General features: G+C 44.2%; 1 protein-coding gene across 2 annotated transcripts in view; it reads left to right on the forward strand.

The window, feature by feature from the left end:
- LOC119391964 (golgin subfamily A member 1) overlaps positions 1–13,304 on the forward strand; it is a 109,224-nt gene extending 95,920 nt beyond the window's left edge. For both annotated transcript variants that reach the window (XM_037659609.2, XM_037659613.2), the window contains 2 exons: positions 5,133–5,435; positions 6,136–13,304. In XM_037659609.2, coding sequence (XP_037515537.1) covers positions 5,133–5,435; positions 6,136–6,369 — 537 coding nt within the window. In that variant the 3' untranslated portion in view covers positions 6,370–13,304. The remainder of the gene's footprint in view (positions 1–5,132; positions 5,436–6,135) is intronic.
- Positions 13,305–16,921: the final 3,617 nt, after the last annotated feature.

Raw genomic sequence — 16,921 nt, forward strand, 5'->3', positions numbered from 1 at the left:
ATGCACTTACATGTCCTTAATGTTCCTATTGCGGGAATACACGACCTTTGGTACTTCGGGAAACGCTTTTCTAAGTCGCTCGTTGCTTTCTAATATTGGATAATACTTGTAGAGGATATTGTTTATGTTTGGGAGTGCATTTCAGTGTTTGGTTATAAATGCTAGCGACTGGTTGGGCTGTGCTACGGGGGCTCTTTTAGCTAGTTTGATTTCCTATCTAATTCACATGCTTCGTTGTAGACCTTGTTTAGAGCGTCGTGTGGGTAATTCCTTTCAACTAATGCTTCCTTTAGGTTGCTTAAGTGGTCAACGTAGTCACCGTCGCCGCTATAGGTGCTTCTTATACGCCTCGCCTGTCCGACAAATATCCCTTGTTTGCAGTGTCGCAAGTGATGACTAGTGTAATCAAGGTATTGTTAATTAGGGTGGCCTGTTGGGCAAGTTGGTGCATAGTTCTTCGTAAGGAAATGCCAGCAGCACCAAAAGAAAGCAGAAGAAACTGAGACAAGAAAAAAGAGATAGGAACAGGAAGGATGCTGGACTAGAGGTGTGCACGGGCTTCGGGTAGCCCGAAAGCCCGAGCCCGACCCGGCCCGCGGGCCGGGCTCGAGCGGGCCGACGTATTTTCACTTCGGGCCCGGGCCGGGCTCGGGCTACTTGGAATTTTATCGGGCCGGGCTCGGGCCCGGCGCGAAGCCCGACTCAAGCCCGAAATATAGAGAATGAGCGGGAATTGTTTTCCAGCACGCATACAGCGCCTTTTCCGCGACCGCCCTTTACCGCTTTTCCTTTCCATTCGCTACTTTAAACAAAAAGGGAGCAGGTAAAGCACTGCCTCTGTTGCGCTCCGACAAACACAGAAGTAACACCACCTGAGCTAGTGACGGCGCCACGCGACTGTTCGCTTTAGATTTAGGGCCAAATCCCATATGAGTGAAAATGCACGCGACAGCGACGAGCGACACGACGTAGATCGCCTTCGTGCAAGCTGACGCTTGCATGGCCATACCCCATACACGTGACGGCTTTGGCGAGCGAACTCCATTGTTGCTGGCATGAGGCCGTCTACTTCTAATTTGTAATATGTGTAATAGAGACTGTTCGTCGTGTGTCGTGTGATCATATTTGATATGCTCAATAAAATGCCAAATTACTGGAAAACGATGTCTTCTTTTCGCAGCGAACCTTCAAAAAGCCAGGCCGGGCCGGGCCCGGGATTGTGTTTTCGTACGTCGGGCCGGGCCGGGCGGGCTCGCAGCCCTTTGCCGTCGGGCTCGGGCGGGCCTTCGACAAAGTCAGCGGGCCCGGGCCGGGCTCGGGCTCTGAAATACGGCCCGTGCACAGCTCTATGCTGGACTATCAACTGACCTTAAGGGGGGACACTGCGCCTGAAAACTTTTTTTTTAAGTTCTTTACCAATTTAAATGAAACTCGCTGAGTTTATGTATATCAGTGTGCCGATTTCAAATATGCAATTTTTTTCCTAGTACAATATGTAGTTCTTGAATTCCGTGTGCCATTTTGGGAGCCATAGTTTGCCTAAACTGAGAGAGCTCAGTTTAGAATAATCCCTCGCATACTACCTGAAGGCATCAAGTCCTGCCAGCGGCAAGTTATCTTTTCGTCCACTTTACTTTCTTCACATTTATATTCCAAATACTACAGATAACACCCCCTATACTTTCCTTGGCGTTACTGTCTGTTAGTTCTCATTAATATTGTGTCTAACAAAGAAAACGAGCCCTTAAAGGGACACTAAAGGCAAATATTAAGTCGACGTTGATTGTTGAAATAGCGGTCCAGAAACCTCGTAGTGCTACTTTCATGCCAATGAAGTGCTTCTTTTGAAATAAAATCACGTTTTTAGTGGTCCGAATCGCGTTAGCGCGCTTCAAATCTCCCCCCTGAAAATACGACTTGCATACGTCACTGCTGCCGTGCCCAACGTTGCCCGCTTTTACTGCGCGGCCGCCGACACTAGTAGCAGCAGAGCGGAAGTAGCGGGACCCACAGTAGCAACAACGGCCATCGAAGCTTGCCGCAGTCCCGCAGCGAGCACACACGCAGAGGTTTTGACTGTTCAGCACACTGGCGCAATGGCATGACACTAAGCCACTTCGAGCGTAAGGGTTCATTCCGCGGCACCCATTGAAAAGACACACCGGTTTCCTTGCTGCAGCACTGGCGTTGTGCACCATTCGGGCATCCGGCAATATCACGTGCATGCGGCATTTTGTCGAACTTTCGGTCAGAGAGACTTTCACGAGCGCGCAAAACACACGCGGCAGTACGCGATCCCGAAACTACCACTGAGACGCGACCACGTGAGCGAGGCAGTGCGCCGGGCGAGGCGCAGTTCGGCGAAAACGGAACCTTTGAACCACGCGCGCCGTTCCCCATATGGCAACGCCACGGAGGTTCTTTTTTCCATGAATCAAGCGGAAATGAACAAACAGCATTTTATTACGTCTTTTGAAGCTCGGAAGGTTCTTTTTTTTACTGCTGCTAGTTTGATTACTAGTGATTTTTTGTACGCCGACTTCCATACGTCATCGGGATCACTTCGAAAATGTTCCACCCGTGACGCTCATCATGTGATACATTTAGCTTAATTTCTCGGTAAGTAGGGCACTGCTGTTGATAATATTGCCGTTTTAGAAGTTGCCATACATTGGGCTTTCACTCTGACATAAATTGTTACTTGCCTTTAGTGTCCCTTTAAGAGTCATCTTCTTTCCTTCATTCATAGCAAGGGTCTCGTTCTGGCAGACTTGATGCCTTCAGGTAGTATGCGAGGGATTATTGGTCAGCTGCCAGCTCGTAAAAAGATCACGTGCTACGTGACGCCAGAAAGGCAGAAAAAGAGTGTTCCACACTCGCCGCCATGTCTGCGATTGGCGCTGACTAACACTCCAAGGTTTAAATGCACATATATACCCCATAAAGTGGACAGGAGGATGACCGCCGCCGTAGCTCAGTGGTAGAGCATCGGACGCGTTATTCGAAGGTCGCAGGTTCGGTCCCTGCCGGCGGCAAGTTATCTTTTCGTCCACTTTACTTTCTTCACATTTATATTCTAAATACTACAGATAACACCCCCTATACTTTCCTTGGCGTTATTGTCTGTTAGTTCTCATTAATATTGTGTCTAACAAAAAAAACGAGCCCTTAAGAGTCATCTTCTTTCCTTTAACTATGCATATTGTATTAATAATCATGAACTTAAAAGAGTTGAGCAACATAAGTACCTTGGTTTGATTTTTACAAGTGATCTTCGCTGGAATCATCACATAGATTATGTGTGTACAAAGGCCAACAAGTCTCTCTCGTGTCTTAGGTGCCATTTTGCCGTTTGCAATGCAAGAAACAAAATGTTTAGCCTACAAAACGCTTATTAGACCGATCATAGAATATGCTAAAATTGTCTGGGATCCTTTCTCTGTTACAAACATCTCGAAAATTGAAAAAATTCAGCGTCTAGCAGTCCAATTCATATTCAATAAATATCATTGGACGGATTCACCATCTCAACTGTGTGCACTAGCGGAGCTACCCACAATTCAGGCTCGAACTAAATACGAAAGACAAATGTCTTTACCCGATTATCAATCACCATGTTCATATAAGGTATGCCGACTATTTTGATATTCTTTATAGTGAAACTTCTAGACATCGCCATTCAATGCTCATTCGTGCTCCTGCTGTTTACACTGATTGTTATGGAATTCTTTGACCGAAGAAGCCGTTTCATCCTCATCCGTAGATTTATTCTTAAAACACATAGCTCATAATCTCATTTGTAGCTAAGAAAGCTTTATTTGTCTGTACGTGATCTAGTGCATTTAATTTTATTATCTGGTTGCGTTTCTTGGTGTACTTCATTTTGACCCTTTATAAGTTCCGATTGTACATGTTAATTACGTTCTGATTCTAGAATGATTGTTATGTTATTATGTATTGTTTTCCACTCCTGTAATAGCCCTGTGTAAAGGCTGACAGTATCTGTGAATAATAATAATAATAACATAACCAAGAACCGATGAACAAAATTATGCGAAGTTTCTGGACATTTGATATGTCTATTTCTGCTTACTACCGAGGTGAAATACAGGGCATAAGCCCAGCAAAACTCTGTTTAAGATCTTGCTGTTCCTCAGAGCAAACACACTTCTTTTATTTATTCACAAGAGAAAAAAATATGTCAAAATATGTGAGGTTTATTTCACCGTAAATATTTGCACACAATTCCTTCACTCCCGAGAAGGAATTCTTAGGCGCCAAACAGGAACACTGACGAAAGAAGACACAGACAAGTGCACAGCAGATGTTACTACGCTAGCCTTCACTGCTCGGTGGCGAGCAGCAGCCGCCGCCGCTTTGTGACGTCACGGCGGCAGCCTTCAGGCCTTGAAATATAGAGGGTGGTGCATATGCACACAAGCACTAAGGAAAGGAGTTGCAGCCTTGAAGAAGACAAGTCCGCTTGTCGAAATGTCGGCTCCAGCACACAAACCCTGTTTACCAATTTCTCATTATCATTGAAGTTATTTTTGTGCTTCGTTGCATAAAACAATGTTTAGTTTAAACAGTAAGTGGAACAGCAGTGCATTGTTACTGCAGGTTTGTTGGCAGTTATCTCAAGATCAGTGCCAGCTGAAGAACTTATATAAAGTAGACGTGCTTTTCAATCTTACTGGTTACATTTAATAAGCTGCAGTGTTCACTGTAATGTAATTAGGTAAAAAATGGTTAGTAAAGTTTCTTTCATTGGTTGATTATGCACTTCAGTTTCTTTTGGAGCTGATGTACGTCCCTTTGAACAATTTTGTTTAAGGATTAGGATTGTGCTGTCGTTCAGTCCGCGTAAAAGAAAAATATATAAATAAAACCTGGCATACTGTACTTCACTGGTGGTGCCACTGCTGTGGAGCTTTTCAAAACGCTACACTCAAGGTTTCAGAATGAGATTCTAAGCTGTTGAAACGATCAGTCATTTCATTTATACCTCCTGATGCATTAACATTGCCTTGGCCAGCCGGAAACTGCTTCAAAATGAAAGTTTGTACACTCCAAAAATGGCTCAAAAGTGTGGCAACCCATAAGTGGGATTGTGTCGTCTTTTTCATGGGCAGATGCTGAAGTTGCAGCAGCAGAGGATCAGCGACATGAAGAAAACCCTGCAAAAGGAGCTCAAGAGCCACCAAGGGGCTGCCACAGCGGCTGCTGTGCTTAACATTGAGGGATCACCCAGCACAGCTGGTGATGTGCCACCGCCGGTCGACCATAGCGGCTCTGCTGGTGACAGTGTGGCAAAAGCTGGAACCACCCAAGACGCACCACAGCCACGAGGCTCCGACAACAAGCTGGAAGATGACATCAACTTCAAATATCTCAAGCATGTTGTCTTCAAGTTCATGACAAGCAAAGAGTATGAGGTAAGGCCAGATGCCAGCACCCAGTAGCACAGATCTGTTTAACATCCTCACATTACTCAATGGTAATGTGGCAGTGCCATAGCTTCATGCTCATTTTGACTATCTGGTGTTCCTTATCGTTTACCTAAATCTAAGTACCAAAACATTTTTGCATTTCATCTTTCTTAAAACATGCCTGTTATGACCAAAAATCAAATTGCCACGGAGGCAACAGATGGTTAGGATTGGCACAAGCACCATCTGTTGATAGTAAGCGGACCAGCTGTTTAAAGAAAGGGGTCTGTATACTGTTGAACCCCTTTATGGAAGGCACAGTCGAGGGAGTAATTCTTGTCCCTTATATGAGGTGTCCCTTATAAGCAGGGTACCGGGTCTCATTTTTTAATTAGACCTTGTTCCGATGTAAGCACACTGGTGTCTCTTATACCCAATTGTCTGTTACATCAGTGCATCTTATAAAAGGGTTCAGCTGTAGTAACCTTGGACGTTGCCAGTATGATGGATGCCCAGACTATGCAACCTGGTTGTTTTACGAGCTTGCTTTATGTTTAACCACTAGATAAATTTCTGTAAAAGTCTAGGATTTCCATCATAGTGCCATTGCAGTAATATTTGCTATCAGAAGTTTGTGTATGCCTCATGTAAACAGTTCTGCACTACAGAAGCATTTTGTGTGAAATTGGTTGCATGTTTCTTGCAGGCACAACACCTGATCCGTGCTGTATCTGTGCTACTTCGTTTCACGGCAGATGAGGAACAGATGATTCGCGAACACCTCGATTGGAAGAATTCGTGGTTTGGGACGCGGCCGCAGCCACACCACGCACCACTTCACCCGTTGCCTCAGCACCACCATGGACACAACTCGCACCACCACCGCTCCTCCTCAACATTTGGCAGTAACCCGAAAAGCAACAACACCAAGACCACCTAGCACACGATGACATTGTGTTTGCGTCATCACATCTCGAGGTGCAATTGTGTGGCTTTGCACCAGCATATGCCTCAATATCCAGTGTCACGTATGTGTGTTGTCATGTACATCAAGAGCGTGGACCTCGTGCAGTGGTATTTACCAACCAGTTTGTTGTTCACACCCATGCCTTGGATGTTAGACACCAGTTTCGCCTGGAGGAAGTGACTGCTGAGCTGTACAGTGGCACCTCTGACTGTGGGTGTTGTGCGTTCAGCACAGCAACAAACCAAATACAGCATCGCAAAAACTTTTCCTGTGCATTGCTTGGAACTGTTGATTGCACTGACCAGACTGTGCTTATGTGTCACTGGACCAAGCCACTGTGCTGTGTAACAGCACAATTGGAGGTGCTGAAAAATGCAAATTGTTTCCTTGTGAAGATTCTTGTGAACTCGCTTCGGACCTTCTGTACACAATGCAAGAGATGCACAAGATGTCTGACTGGATAGCAAACTGTATCCATTTTTCCCTGAAAAGCTTGGCTCTATTTCTGTGAGGCACAAGCTTAACCAGTTTTGCACAGTAAAGTCTTCTTACAATAATAAGTGTGGTGGTGAACCTGCACTTTAAGATGAAATCTTGAGTGTTTTTTTGGCATGCTCATAATGAAGCTACAACTCTAGCATATTCTTAGTTAGGCCAAAAAGCAAATATTTGTAATTTAAATACAGGGTGCATGTTTGGAAACTTGCTGTTTACAAATGAATGCTTGCGCAAACTTTTACACATTTTCATTTTGGGTTTCTCTGGTGAAGCACGGCTTCAAAAGTTGTACATGCAACTGAACTGTCACTTGTGCTGTTTGTACTGAATGTCTGCTATGAAGGAGTGTACAATCACTTCACAATAGTCTAGATTATCTTTTGGTACTGTGGTGATGGCATCAAGTGTCAATAGTCTAGATTATCTTTTGGTACTGTGGTGACAGCATCAAGTGAAAATATGGCTCATTGTATTTTGAAATAAGTCATGACTTAAAAAACAAATTGGCTCAGTTGAAGTTAAGAATTCGTAGCACCAGAGAGGTGCATGAAACAGAAGCTTCAGAATTTAAAAAATTGGGCAAAATGCCTTTGTCATGATATGCTTGTGCATTCATTAGGTGCTGTATTAAGATTTTTTTGTTGAGTGTTAAGAGTGCATATTAGCATTCGCACATATTACATTCTATAAATTACATGAAACACTGTTGCCACTGCCTTCAGAATTTAGGTATGCATATAGCAGCTGTGTGTTCACCGTTCTTGAACCTTTGTATTTTTAATATTCTCTGTGTACAAGAGGACCATTAAGAATGTACTTAAATTGGTTAAGATTCATGTTGCTTGTGTGTGAGCACTGCGAATTCCAAGCAGTTTTAAATTTGTACTACTACATCTTTCATTCCACCGATACTAACATATACAACAGAAACAAGCAGTGAACGAAAATTATTGGCGTCAAGAGAGGGAGAAAGCAGTGTAGAGCAAACAGAGGTAGCGCATGTCCTAGTAATGATTAAAATGGAAAAAATAGAGCTGGGTAGGCCACGTACTGCATAGGGTGGATAACTGGTTCTCTGAGTAAAGGAATGGGTACCTAGGTAAGGGATAGTCGAAGAACTAGATGGTGGGATGAACTGAAATTCGCCGGCATAACGTGGTCAGCTCCCTTACATGCTATTTCTGAGCTTTACATTCATTTTTCACGGACAAAATGCAGCTTTTCTCGTGCTTGTTAGTGCCACACTGTTGGAACTGCACTGCTCTTGCGTGGCTTCACCCATTAGCTTCAAAGTCTTACTTTTAGTTTAGTGCATGGTGCAAGTTCTTGAAGGTTTGTGGCTTTTAGTACTGTTCAAGAGTATATTGTCCAAGTTGACCACGAGTGATCACCCAGATGAAAAACTTGCACTGCTTGGGATAAGGCATTAATAGTATTATTGTGAGCGTGGATTGGACATGGATATAGGTTGTGCCACTTGTTTTCCACCTTTCTTTTTTTCCGTAGTCAAAAGTAAATTAACTCTGTAGGCACAACAGGCCCGTAGCCAGGGGGGGCCCAGGGGGCCACCCCCTCCCTCCCTCCCTCCCCCCCCCCCAAATTTTGATGACACATGGTGTTTTATCGAAAATAAATCATGAAAATAGGCATTTTTCTCAAATAGTCAAGGTTTTCAGCAAGTGGGCTCCCCCCGAAAAAAATTCCTGGCTACGGGCTTGAGGCACAACTATGCATCACGGAGTACTATAACAGTGTGAGTTTATTTGCATTGTTTTTACTGGAATCTATTCTAAGGCCCATGGTGAACTAGGACCCTTGGTTCAGCCTGGTTCTGTGCTCTTGCACCATACTTTATCATGCAAAAACAGTTACATATTTTTGCCTGGTACCACAATACAAATGCTACTGGTATCCCTGATAAGTTGCAAGCTAAACAGGAAGCAACCGTAGCATACCAAGAACTGATGACCTGTTGTTTCTTTCAGAAAAGTAATGCCTAAGGGTGTGGTTCTATTGTTTCACAGAGCTTACCATAACGCATGCAGGATTGTGGTGCATGTTGCTGTATTCATTGCTCCTTGTTACACAAACTACTGTCTGCTCAAGCGCTGTTAAAACACGAAAAAAATTGTATGTACTCATAGCAGCACTTTGCTGCTTAACTTTATTAATTTCTGGTTCTGCTTCACAATTTGAAGACCGATGTAGTACGTGCAAAAGTGCATTAGCATGCTCGAAAGTGCTTCCAGTGTAGTTAGCCTTTGCAAAATGAGAAAGTTTGGGTGAAGACGCATTCACAAAACCTCTGCAGTTTGTTGCTATACTCCGTTTCATACATCAGGTGCAACGCTGTGGAAGCCATGCAAGAAGTTTGGTCAGCAAAATTTGTAAGTCCGCCCGTCTCACGCTTGGATTTTATTGTTGTAAATGTGGCGTCCGCGATTGGCTCTGGCTGCATGCTACCGAAATAATCGTGAAGGCCACGATATGAAAACAAAAGAGATGCAGATCCCAAAACAACCATATTGACAACCGTATAAATAATGGGGTTTTTTAATTTCTTATGTACAAAGCATCTTCGTTTATTACTCAGTCTAAAAATGAAAAAAAAAATTGCATCATGGGTGGTAAAATCATTGAACTATTTTTTGGTGCGAATGATCTACTGCAAGAAGTCTCGCTAGCTTTCATAGCGTTGCACCTGATGTTATGAAACGGAGTATACCTAGTGAGGGTGAATTTTATAGGGTCTTGAAGTTTGGGGCTAGTGTAAAATGGTGTTGGGGTTTCATATCTCCGCTTGCGAGACATCTAAACTGCACACGTGACTCCTGACATTGCAGACTGGGAATTTCCAGCCATGTATGGAGGAGGCACACACAAAAAAGAAAGAAAAAAAAAGATAGAAATGAGAGACTACAGGCAAAAATTTCCCACTTTTGCTGCTTGTAACGATGAAACTCTTGCTGCCAGTTACAAAGTACAGTCCAAATTTGTAATCATATGCTCATTTTGTTAACATGTCTCCTCCTACTAAACACTGTTTCATTGAGTCACGTATCAAATCAGCGTGGTCAAAAGTTTCAGCAGATTTTCTCCTTTCAGAAATGGTAGACGTCTTACTGGGTACCTCTTGCTTGCTTCATAAGCTGCAGTACAGGCAGACATGCCACAAGAATCGCAACAGCAAATTTTTTCACATCTCCTAATGGGAAGCGTGGCTGAGGAGACAGCAAAGGGTTAGGTGGAGCGACGAAATTAGGAAATTTTAGAGGCATAAAATGGAATCGGCTCGTGCAGGAGAAGGTGGGTTGGAGATCATTGGGAGAGGCCTTCGTTCTGCAGTGGACATAGGACAGGATGATGATGATTATGAATCAGTCTTATGGTGCCACGCTGCTCTTTGCACTGGGCTTGAAAAATCACTGACACCAAAATTTCAAACACTAGATGTTTGCATTGCTCTATTCCTCTGCATATATAGGTACCACTGATCAAAAATGAGTGACAAACGCAGCCTTGAACATACTTTAATACGGCTTTAATGCAAGCGCTAATGCCCATCAGAGTTAGCAGCACCTTGCGACTTCGTCATCAATATGACGCGTTGAGTGGCTTCTCGACGTCCCTGTGACGATTTGCGAGTGTTGTTGATGTCAGAGACAGAAAGGTTGCACACAACAGACTGGCATCTCTACTTCCTCACTCGGTTGTCAGGCTGCTCTCTAGGTAGTTCTGGCTGCACTTTGCAGGGGGCTTTGCAGGGGGCTTCACCATGAAGTTGGCACAGTGCAAGCGGGTGTGTTGCGCGTTGTTTTATCATCCTATGGCAAATAGAAATTTCGGCTGGAGAACTTGCCTGGTGCACCACACCCAAGCCCATAAGGCAGCACCCACATCATTCCATTGCTTACCACACATGATCTTGTAGTGCTCCACTGCAGTGGGGTGCTAGTTCCTTGTGATTTTGGGCAGGTGTTTTGAAGTGACACTAAAATTGGTCATGCTAGCATTAATTATACATTACATTAGAGCATTTATGATTTAATGTTTATATTATCAGACACAGATCTGCTCATTGAAACATAAGAATTGCCAACAAAAATTTCACTGGCAGAGGTCCTTTAGTGTGTATGCAGTGCTTCATCATAGCAAGCACAATGTAGATTTTTGTCTGTAATTCTTTAATGGATATGAAATTAGAGTTTTTTAGTGCTGTCTCGGTACAGTCGACCACAAAAGTTTACAAACCACGCGAGCACGTGGCCAAGAACCTCTTCGCGACATTTCCGCTACGTCAGCAGCGATTGACGGCAGCGCTACGCCCAAGACGCATCCATCTCGAAATCGATGGCCTGTCTATTTTCCCACTGGGCAGAAATATTTTCCACCTTCCACTTTTTAACGCGTCGCGCTCTTCAGCAGCTGTGGTTACGTACTTCTATCTTGAGAGCAGTTTATCCACATAACTGTTATCACTCGCAATCTTGCTCACAGTGATATCTACCCACGCCGCGATAGCTTTGATTCTGTTATCAAAATAGAAGTGTGACACTCATACCGCAGATAAGCGCTTTGTGTGAAAACGAACTAACAATATGCTGCGCTGCAGTAGAAAATTGACATACCAGTGAACGACAAGAAGACCCGCTTCCGGCCCAGCGCTGCGCTAGACGGTAGGTGGTGCACCGCTAGCTGGCGCAGGCAGGCAGTTTGACACACGCTGGCGTGGTCCGTGAACTTTTGTGGTCGACTGTACATTGCAGCACTGAGTGTTAAACAGGTGTCCACTGCAAATTCCATGGAGAAGGCACTTGATCTGGACTCTACCGGAGGAGCACTTTCAATGCTTTATAGCTTGGTCATGCCTACTGAAATGCCATGATGCCTTTAGGTGTTTCCTTGCTTTTGCTTTGCTGAGGCAGTTGCACCACCTCTTTCTCGGTCATCTCAAAGTGTAATTTTCTCACGACGCAAATGGACAGGGAAGGACATGCGTTGATATGCAATGGGCATTACGATTTCCAGAAACAGTAATGGCATGCTCTTTTTAAGCTTCTGGTTGTCGTGCTTGACATTCTTAACTTTCCTCATGCCTAAGTGTCGACTGCTACAGGTGTTCAAGGAAGCCTCCCACAGTGCTTTTTAAACACTTTAAATGGGCAGGTTCAGTCACTTGGTCATGCAGTGATAAACTTCTCAGCCACTTCTTTGTACAGCAACGAGAACCTACAGTTGCACTTATAAGGTTGCAGGGCCTGTGCTTTTCATTGTCCTCTCCATAATAGTCTAATCTTACATGAAATAGTGTGCTTTTGGCTGTGTTGAAGCAAATGCCCAAGTAGAATGGGAGCAAAGGCAGAGCTGTCCAGCAAGAAATGTCCAAGATGCACAGTAGTGGGTTCTGCTATGTAAAGAACAGAGGCACGGTGAGGTGCTTCACCAAGTGCAACAGACTTGTGGCATTGAGGTGGGTACTAGGACAGAGACCAGAAGTCAAGGCTGTCATTCGTACGTATCCTTGTGTGATTCAAGGACAGCCTCTAGGGTAGCATACAACTTTATTTATTTTGATTACCTTCGCATTTTTGTGGGAACAGGTTTTTGAGCTTATCTAATGACCTCACATATGCTTTGTTATGAGGCGTTGTGTTGGGTTCCTTTGAAAAGCATGCATTGTGTGTTGTATGTAGAACTTGCTGGCTACATGCATACATGCATTCTGAAACTAAGGAACCAGCTCTGCAGAGAGCTCTTCGGACGATGACCCTTACAGAACACAAACAATTTGACAAGTGCACAAGAAGAGTTTTAATATATATCCCTTCAAATTGCATTTTGCACAGAGTTTGTATGTCAGGTTAAATAACTGAATATGGCTAGAGCAACGGGCATAGTCGAAGTGTGAGCTCAACTGTATGGAGACAGAATAATGTGGAGTATAATGGGAGAGATAACTGTGTGTAGTGATTTGTCAAGCAAATATGCCATGCACAATTTCTGCTTCTTTCGTCATGATTTTGTCAGAGTAGTATTTTTTTCGTGATTGTGGCTTCGTTTACTACAATATTGAGCTGTGGTTTTGTAGTTCTCATTTGTGAAATGTGCATGCATTATGCATTGTTATGCACATTGCCTCAAGGTGTTTACTAAATTCTTTGCAGGTCATGCAGGTGCTATGCTATGCTATGCTATCAAACTAGCAGTGTCTTGGAACGATCAATGTTAAAAAAAAATGCCGACGGTCTTCCGAGAAACCTTGCCAAGTGATCAATCCTGAGTACTGCAATCACATTTCGCATTCTCCAAGCATTGTGTAAGTGTAGTTATGGAGAGAGGCCATGCTGCTGTGCTGATTCAAATTTACGGATGTTATTTTTTAATAAATTTCACAATTGCAGCTGTTGTTACTTCGTGACTACAGTGTGCGTTATTATTTTTTTTTTTTATGTGCAAGCATCCTTTGGCTAACTCTATAGAGAAAAGCATGTTGGTGTGTGTAGGTCTGTAACAGCATGACACCGTAACAAAAGAAGACTGTTGTGCAGAAAGTGGGCCACTACATTTACCACAAAGCCGCCGCATTTGCTTGCATACTAGTAAACGATGGCTAGTGGTGGCTAGTGTTCATGAATGTTGGCTTGTGTCGATGACATGATGGAATTTTTCTATAATCCTTGTGCAGTATCTGATAATCCCCAGTAGGAAGCTCCTGCTTGAATTTAGTTTTCCCCCCGCAGGGGTTTCTGCTTCGGCAGGCGTTTGGCGAGCAGCGTCACCACAGACCTGAGTAAAAGGGGGAGGGGGGTACAACCACATCCCACACCTAGCCATGCACAGCTTGGCCTTAGCCGTGTCCGGGGGAGACGGGATCCTGGGGGTTGAGCGGCGGATGTCGGGTGATTGGAGCACTCTGCAGGGGCAACACAACCCTCTGGTCCCGGCTTCATGTGGACAGCACCCCTGGGCTGACCCACCTAGGAGAAATCAGGAGTAGCCTTTTCCAGTCTCTCCCCAAATCTTCGTCTTTCTCTCTCACTTTTAATTTTTCCTGTCGCCTTCCCCCTTCCACTTCTAATTTTCCTGGCGGCAAGGGTTAACCTTACATGACATAAGCAACCTTAAAGGGGCCCTATGACACGTTTCCAAGTAATCATAGAATGGCTTCATCAATAGAGCTGAGTGTCTCACGTTTCGACTGCGGCAAAAAATTTTTAGAATCCGTCAAGTACGAGCGGAGTTACAAAGGTTAGTCGTACGCTTCAGGCGCTTTCTCTCTCCTTTTGTACCAGAGCGCGCTGAAAGCTACGCAGATGGGGGGGGGGGGGGTATTAGAAGGGGGCAAGATGATGTGTCCTTTCATCAGCGCGCGTCATGACCTTGAATATATCTCTTCGAATGCGCGGCTTACTTTGAGTGTGATCGCGAGCGAGCGCGCGGGCACGTGGCGTGTGCATGCGCGGCGGCCACGGCAACTATACAGCTCACGATGCTCAAATCAGCCATAGCCGTGGGTTTATGGCATCATTTGTGGTGAGATGAGGGAACGATATCTAGCTGACTTTGAGAATTAATTGTAAATTTCAGGCCGCGTGCTGTGCTCTAATTTTTGACTCTCATGTTCTCAGGAGCCTCGACTACCGATCGGCAGTGTTTTCTGACCTTCTTCTTTCTGATCTTCATTCATTCATGGCGAGGGTCTCGTTATGGCAGAAGGCTTGATGCCTTCAGGTAGTATGCGACGGCGTATTGGTCAGCTGTCCTCTCGATAAAGGATCACGTGCTACATGACGCCAGCTGGCAAACCATGGCCTTCGAGAAGAATTGAAAGCTAGGCCAGTTGGTGACAGTCCTTGGACATAATGAAACACAGCGCAACCACGACGCGGACCAAGAGATAAGAGGGACACATCACAGCGCTGACTCGCAACTGAATGGTTATTGAAAGCATATGACAGAAAAGATCACTACTACTCTCACACCCGTGTGACCACATTAAAGCAAAAGACTGAGAAAAAACGCGAGACGACCACGTATGCACTCCAAGAACAAGAATATTACGATATTGTACGTATCTAAAGTGAACTCGCTATCGTTTAGGGCAATGGAAGGTACGCCGTTACATTGTCTCTTTTTTTCTGATGTGATATGCCTCAACTTATGTCATATCATATATATGCCGCAATCTTTTCTGTCATATGCTTTCAATAAACATTCAGTTGTGAGTCAGCGCTGTGGTTTGTCCCTCTTTTCTCTTGGTCTGCGTCGTGGTTAATTGCACTGTGTTTCATTATGTCCAAGAACTGTCACCAACTGGCCTAGCAAGATTCAGTAAAAAAGAACAATGCACATGTTGTGGGGAAGATAAGGAAACGTTCAGGGGCATAGCCAAAAAATTTTTTTCGGGGGGGGGGGGGGTTGTTCAACTATACTTTATGTACGTGTGTGCGTTTGTATGCGTGCGTGCGTGTATGTATGTATGTATGTATGTATGTATATATATATATATATATATATATATATATATATATATATATATATATATACATATATATATACACATACACATGCAAAATTGAAAAAAGTTTCGGGAGGTTGTGCAAAGCTTCGCTGTGCCAAGCATTGTGCAACAATCGCGTAACTTAGTGCAAACTTGCCCCCTTTTTTTTTATCTGCGGTCGCCTAATTTATTCATTTTACAGTGTTAAAGGGACACTAAAGAGCAATACGATTTTTCTCATATTAGTGAAGTACTATTTCACGATACCAGAAACACCATGCGTGCATCGAGAAGACGCTTAATAAGCGAGAAAACGTGTGAAAGCAAAATGTGGGTGGCGACGCCACCTTGAAGTTTCCGCACCATTCACCGTGACGTCACACGTTTTGACCGTGCCTACTAGAGACTACGTCGTTCCTAATCGGTAAAAATGAAGTATATTGTCCTCTGAGGGAGCCATAGACTTAACATACCAAGTTTGGGGTGATTTTGTTGAGCCAATGGTGCCAAAATACGATAAATACACTTTGAAATCCGTGACATCATGCTGGGAGAATTCGGCGCTAAATTTAAAAATGAAACTGTCAACGTTATTTTCTCCTCTATTAATAAACCTATGATGCGAAATTAATGACATTAGAGTTCTCAGAGCACTTTTTATCGATCTAAGCCGATTCATTGTTTCTCTTTAGTGTCCCTTTAAGTATGTACATACGTTGGGTATTATAAAAACGAACATCCAAATCTGCAGCTTTTTCAGAAAGAATGCAACACGCGTTCAATATTTGGTGTGCCACCGTCAGCATGGTTAACTCGAACGCTCCACCTCACTGGCCTCGACTAGGGTGCCTCAATGCGCGCGTCCCCGCTAGCGGAGGAGCGGGCATCGAGGCACTCTAGCCTCGACCGGCTTTGACTGACGCCAGCGCCGCAAGGACACGGTGCAAATTTGTTTGCAGCAGGTAACGATAGATAGAGCGCGGATCGATTACACTTACTTGGCAGGTCCGTTTCCGCCACGTTTCGCTCGTGGCTGCGTACTGATGCATGCCCACAGGAGACTGCCGAATTTAGGCGAATAGCCAGGCAAACATCTCCAGCTTTTCATTAAAACATTTCTCTCTCTCCCGAATTTCGAGCAAACCTTCAGACTGTGCAGGTACGGCCGTAAATCTTCCGAAAAACAGCCCCAAAACCACCGTGAAAACAAAATAATGACAACAAATGACAGCGGTCTTACCTTTTCTGGCCTTCATCTACCGTGTGCGGAGCGCTCCTTAAGTCACTTTCGCCGCAGTATTCTGGTGTCACGAGAAAAAGCATACTAAGATATGGAAGGGGGCTACTAGCTGCCAGTGGTCACATCTGGTCCAATTACACGCGCGCACACGTGCCGTGTATTTACGAGAACAAGTATGATCGTTGACGTCTAAAAACTTTACTTGCAATCATTAATGTCTTTCTACGACGTAGTTGCGGCTCTGGGAAGCAATATATGAAAATGTACGCCAGCTTTTTTTCGTCGCA

Source organism: Rhipicephalus sanguineus, chromosome 1 (assembly GCF_013339695.2).
Source record: "Rhipicephalus sanguineus isolate Rsan-2018 chromosome 1, BIME_Rsan_1.4, whole genome shotgun sequence".
Lineage (NCBI taxonomy): Eukaryota > Metazoa > Arthropoda > Arachnida > Ixodida > Ixodidae > Rhipicephalus > Rhipicephalus sanguineus.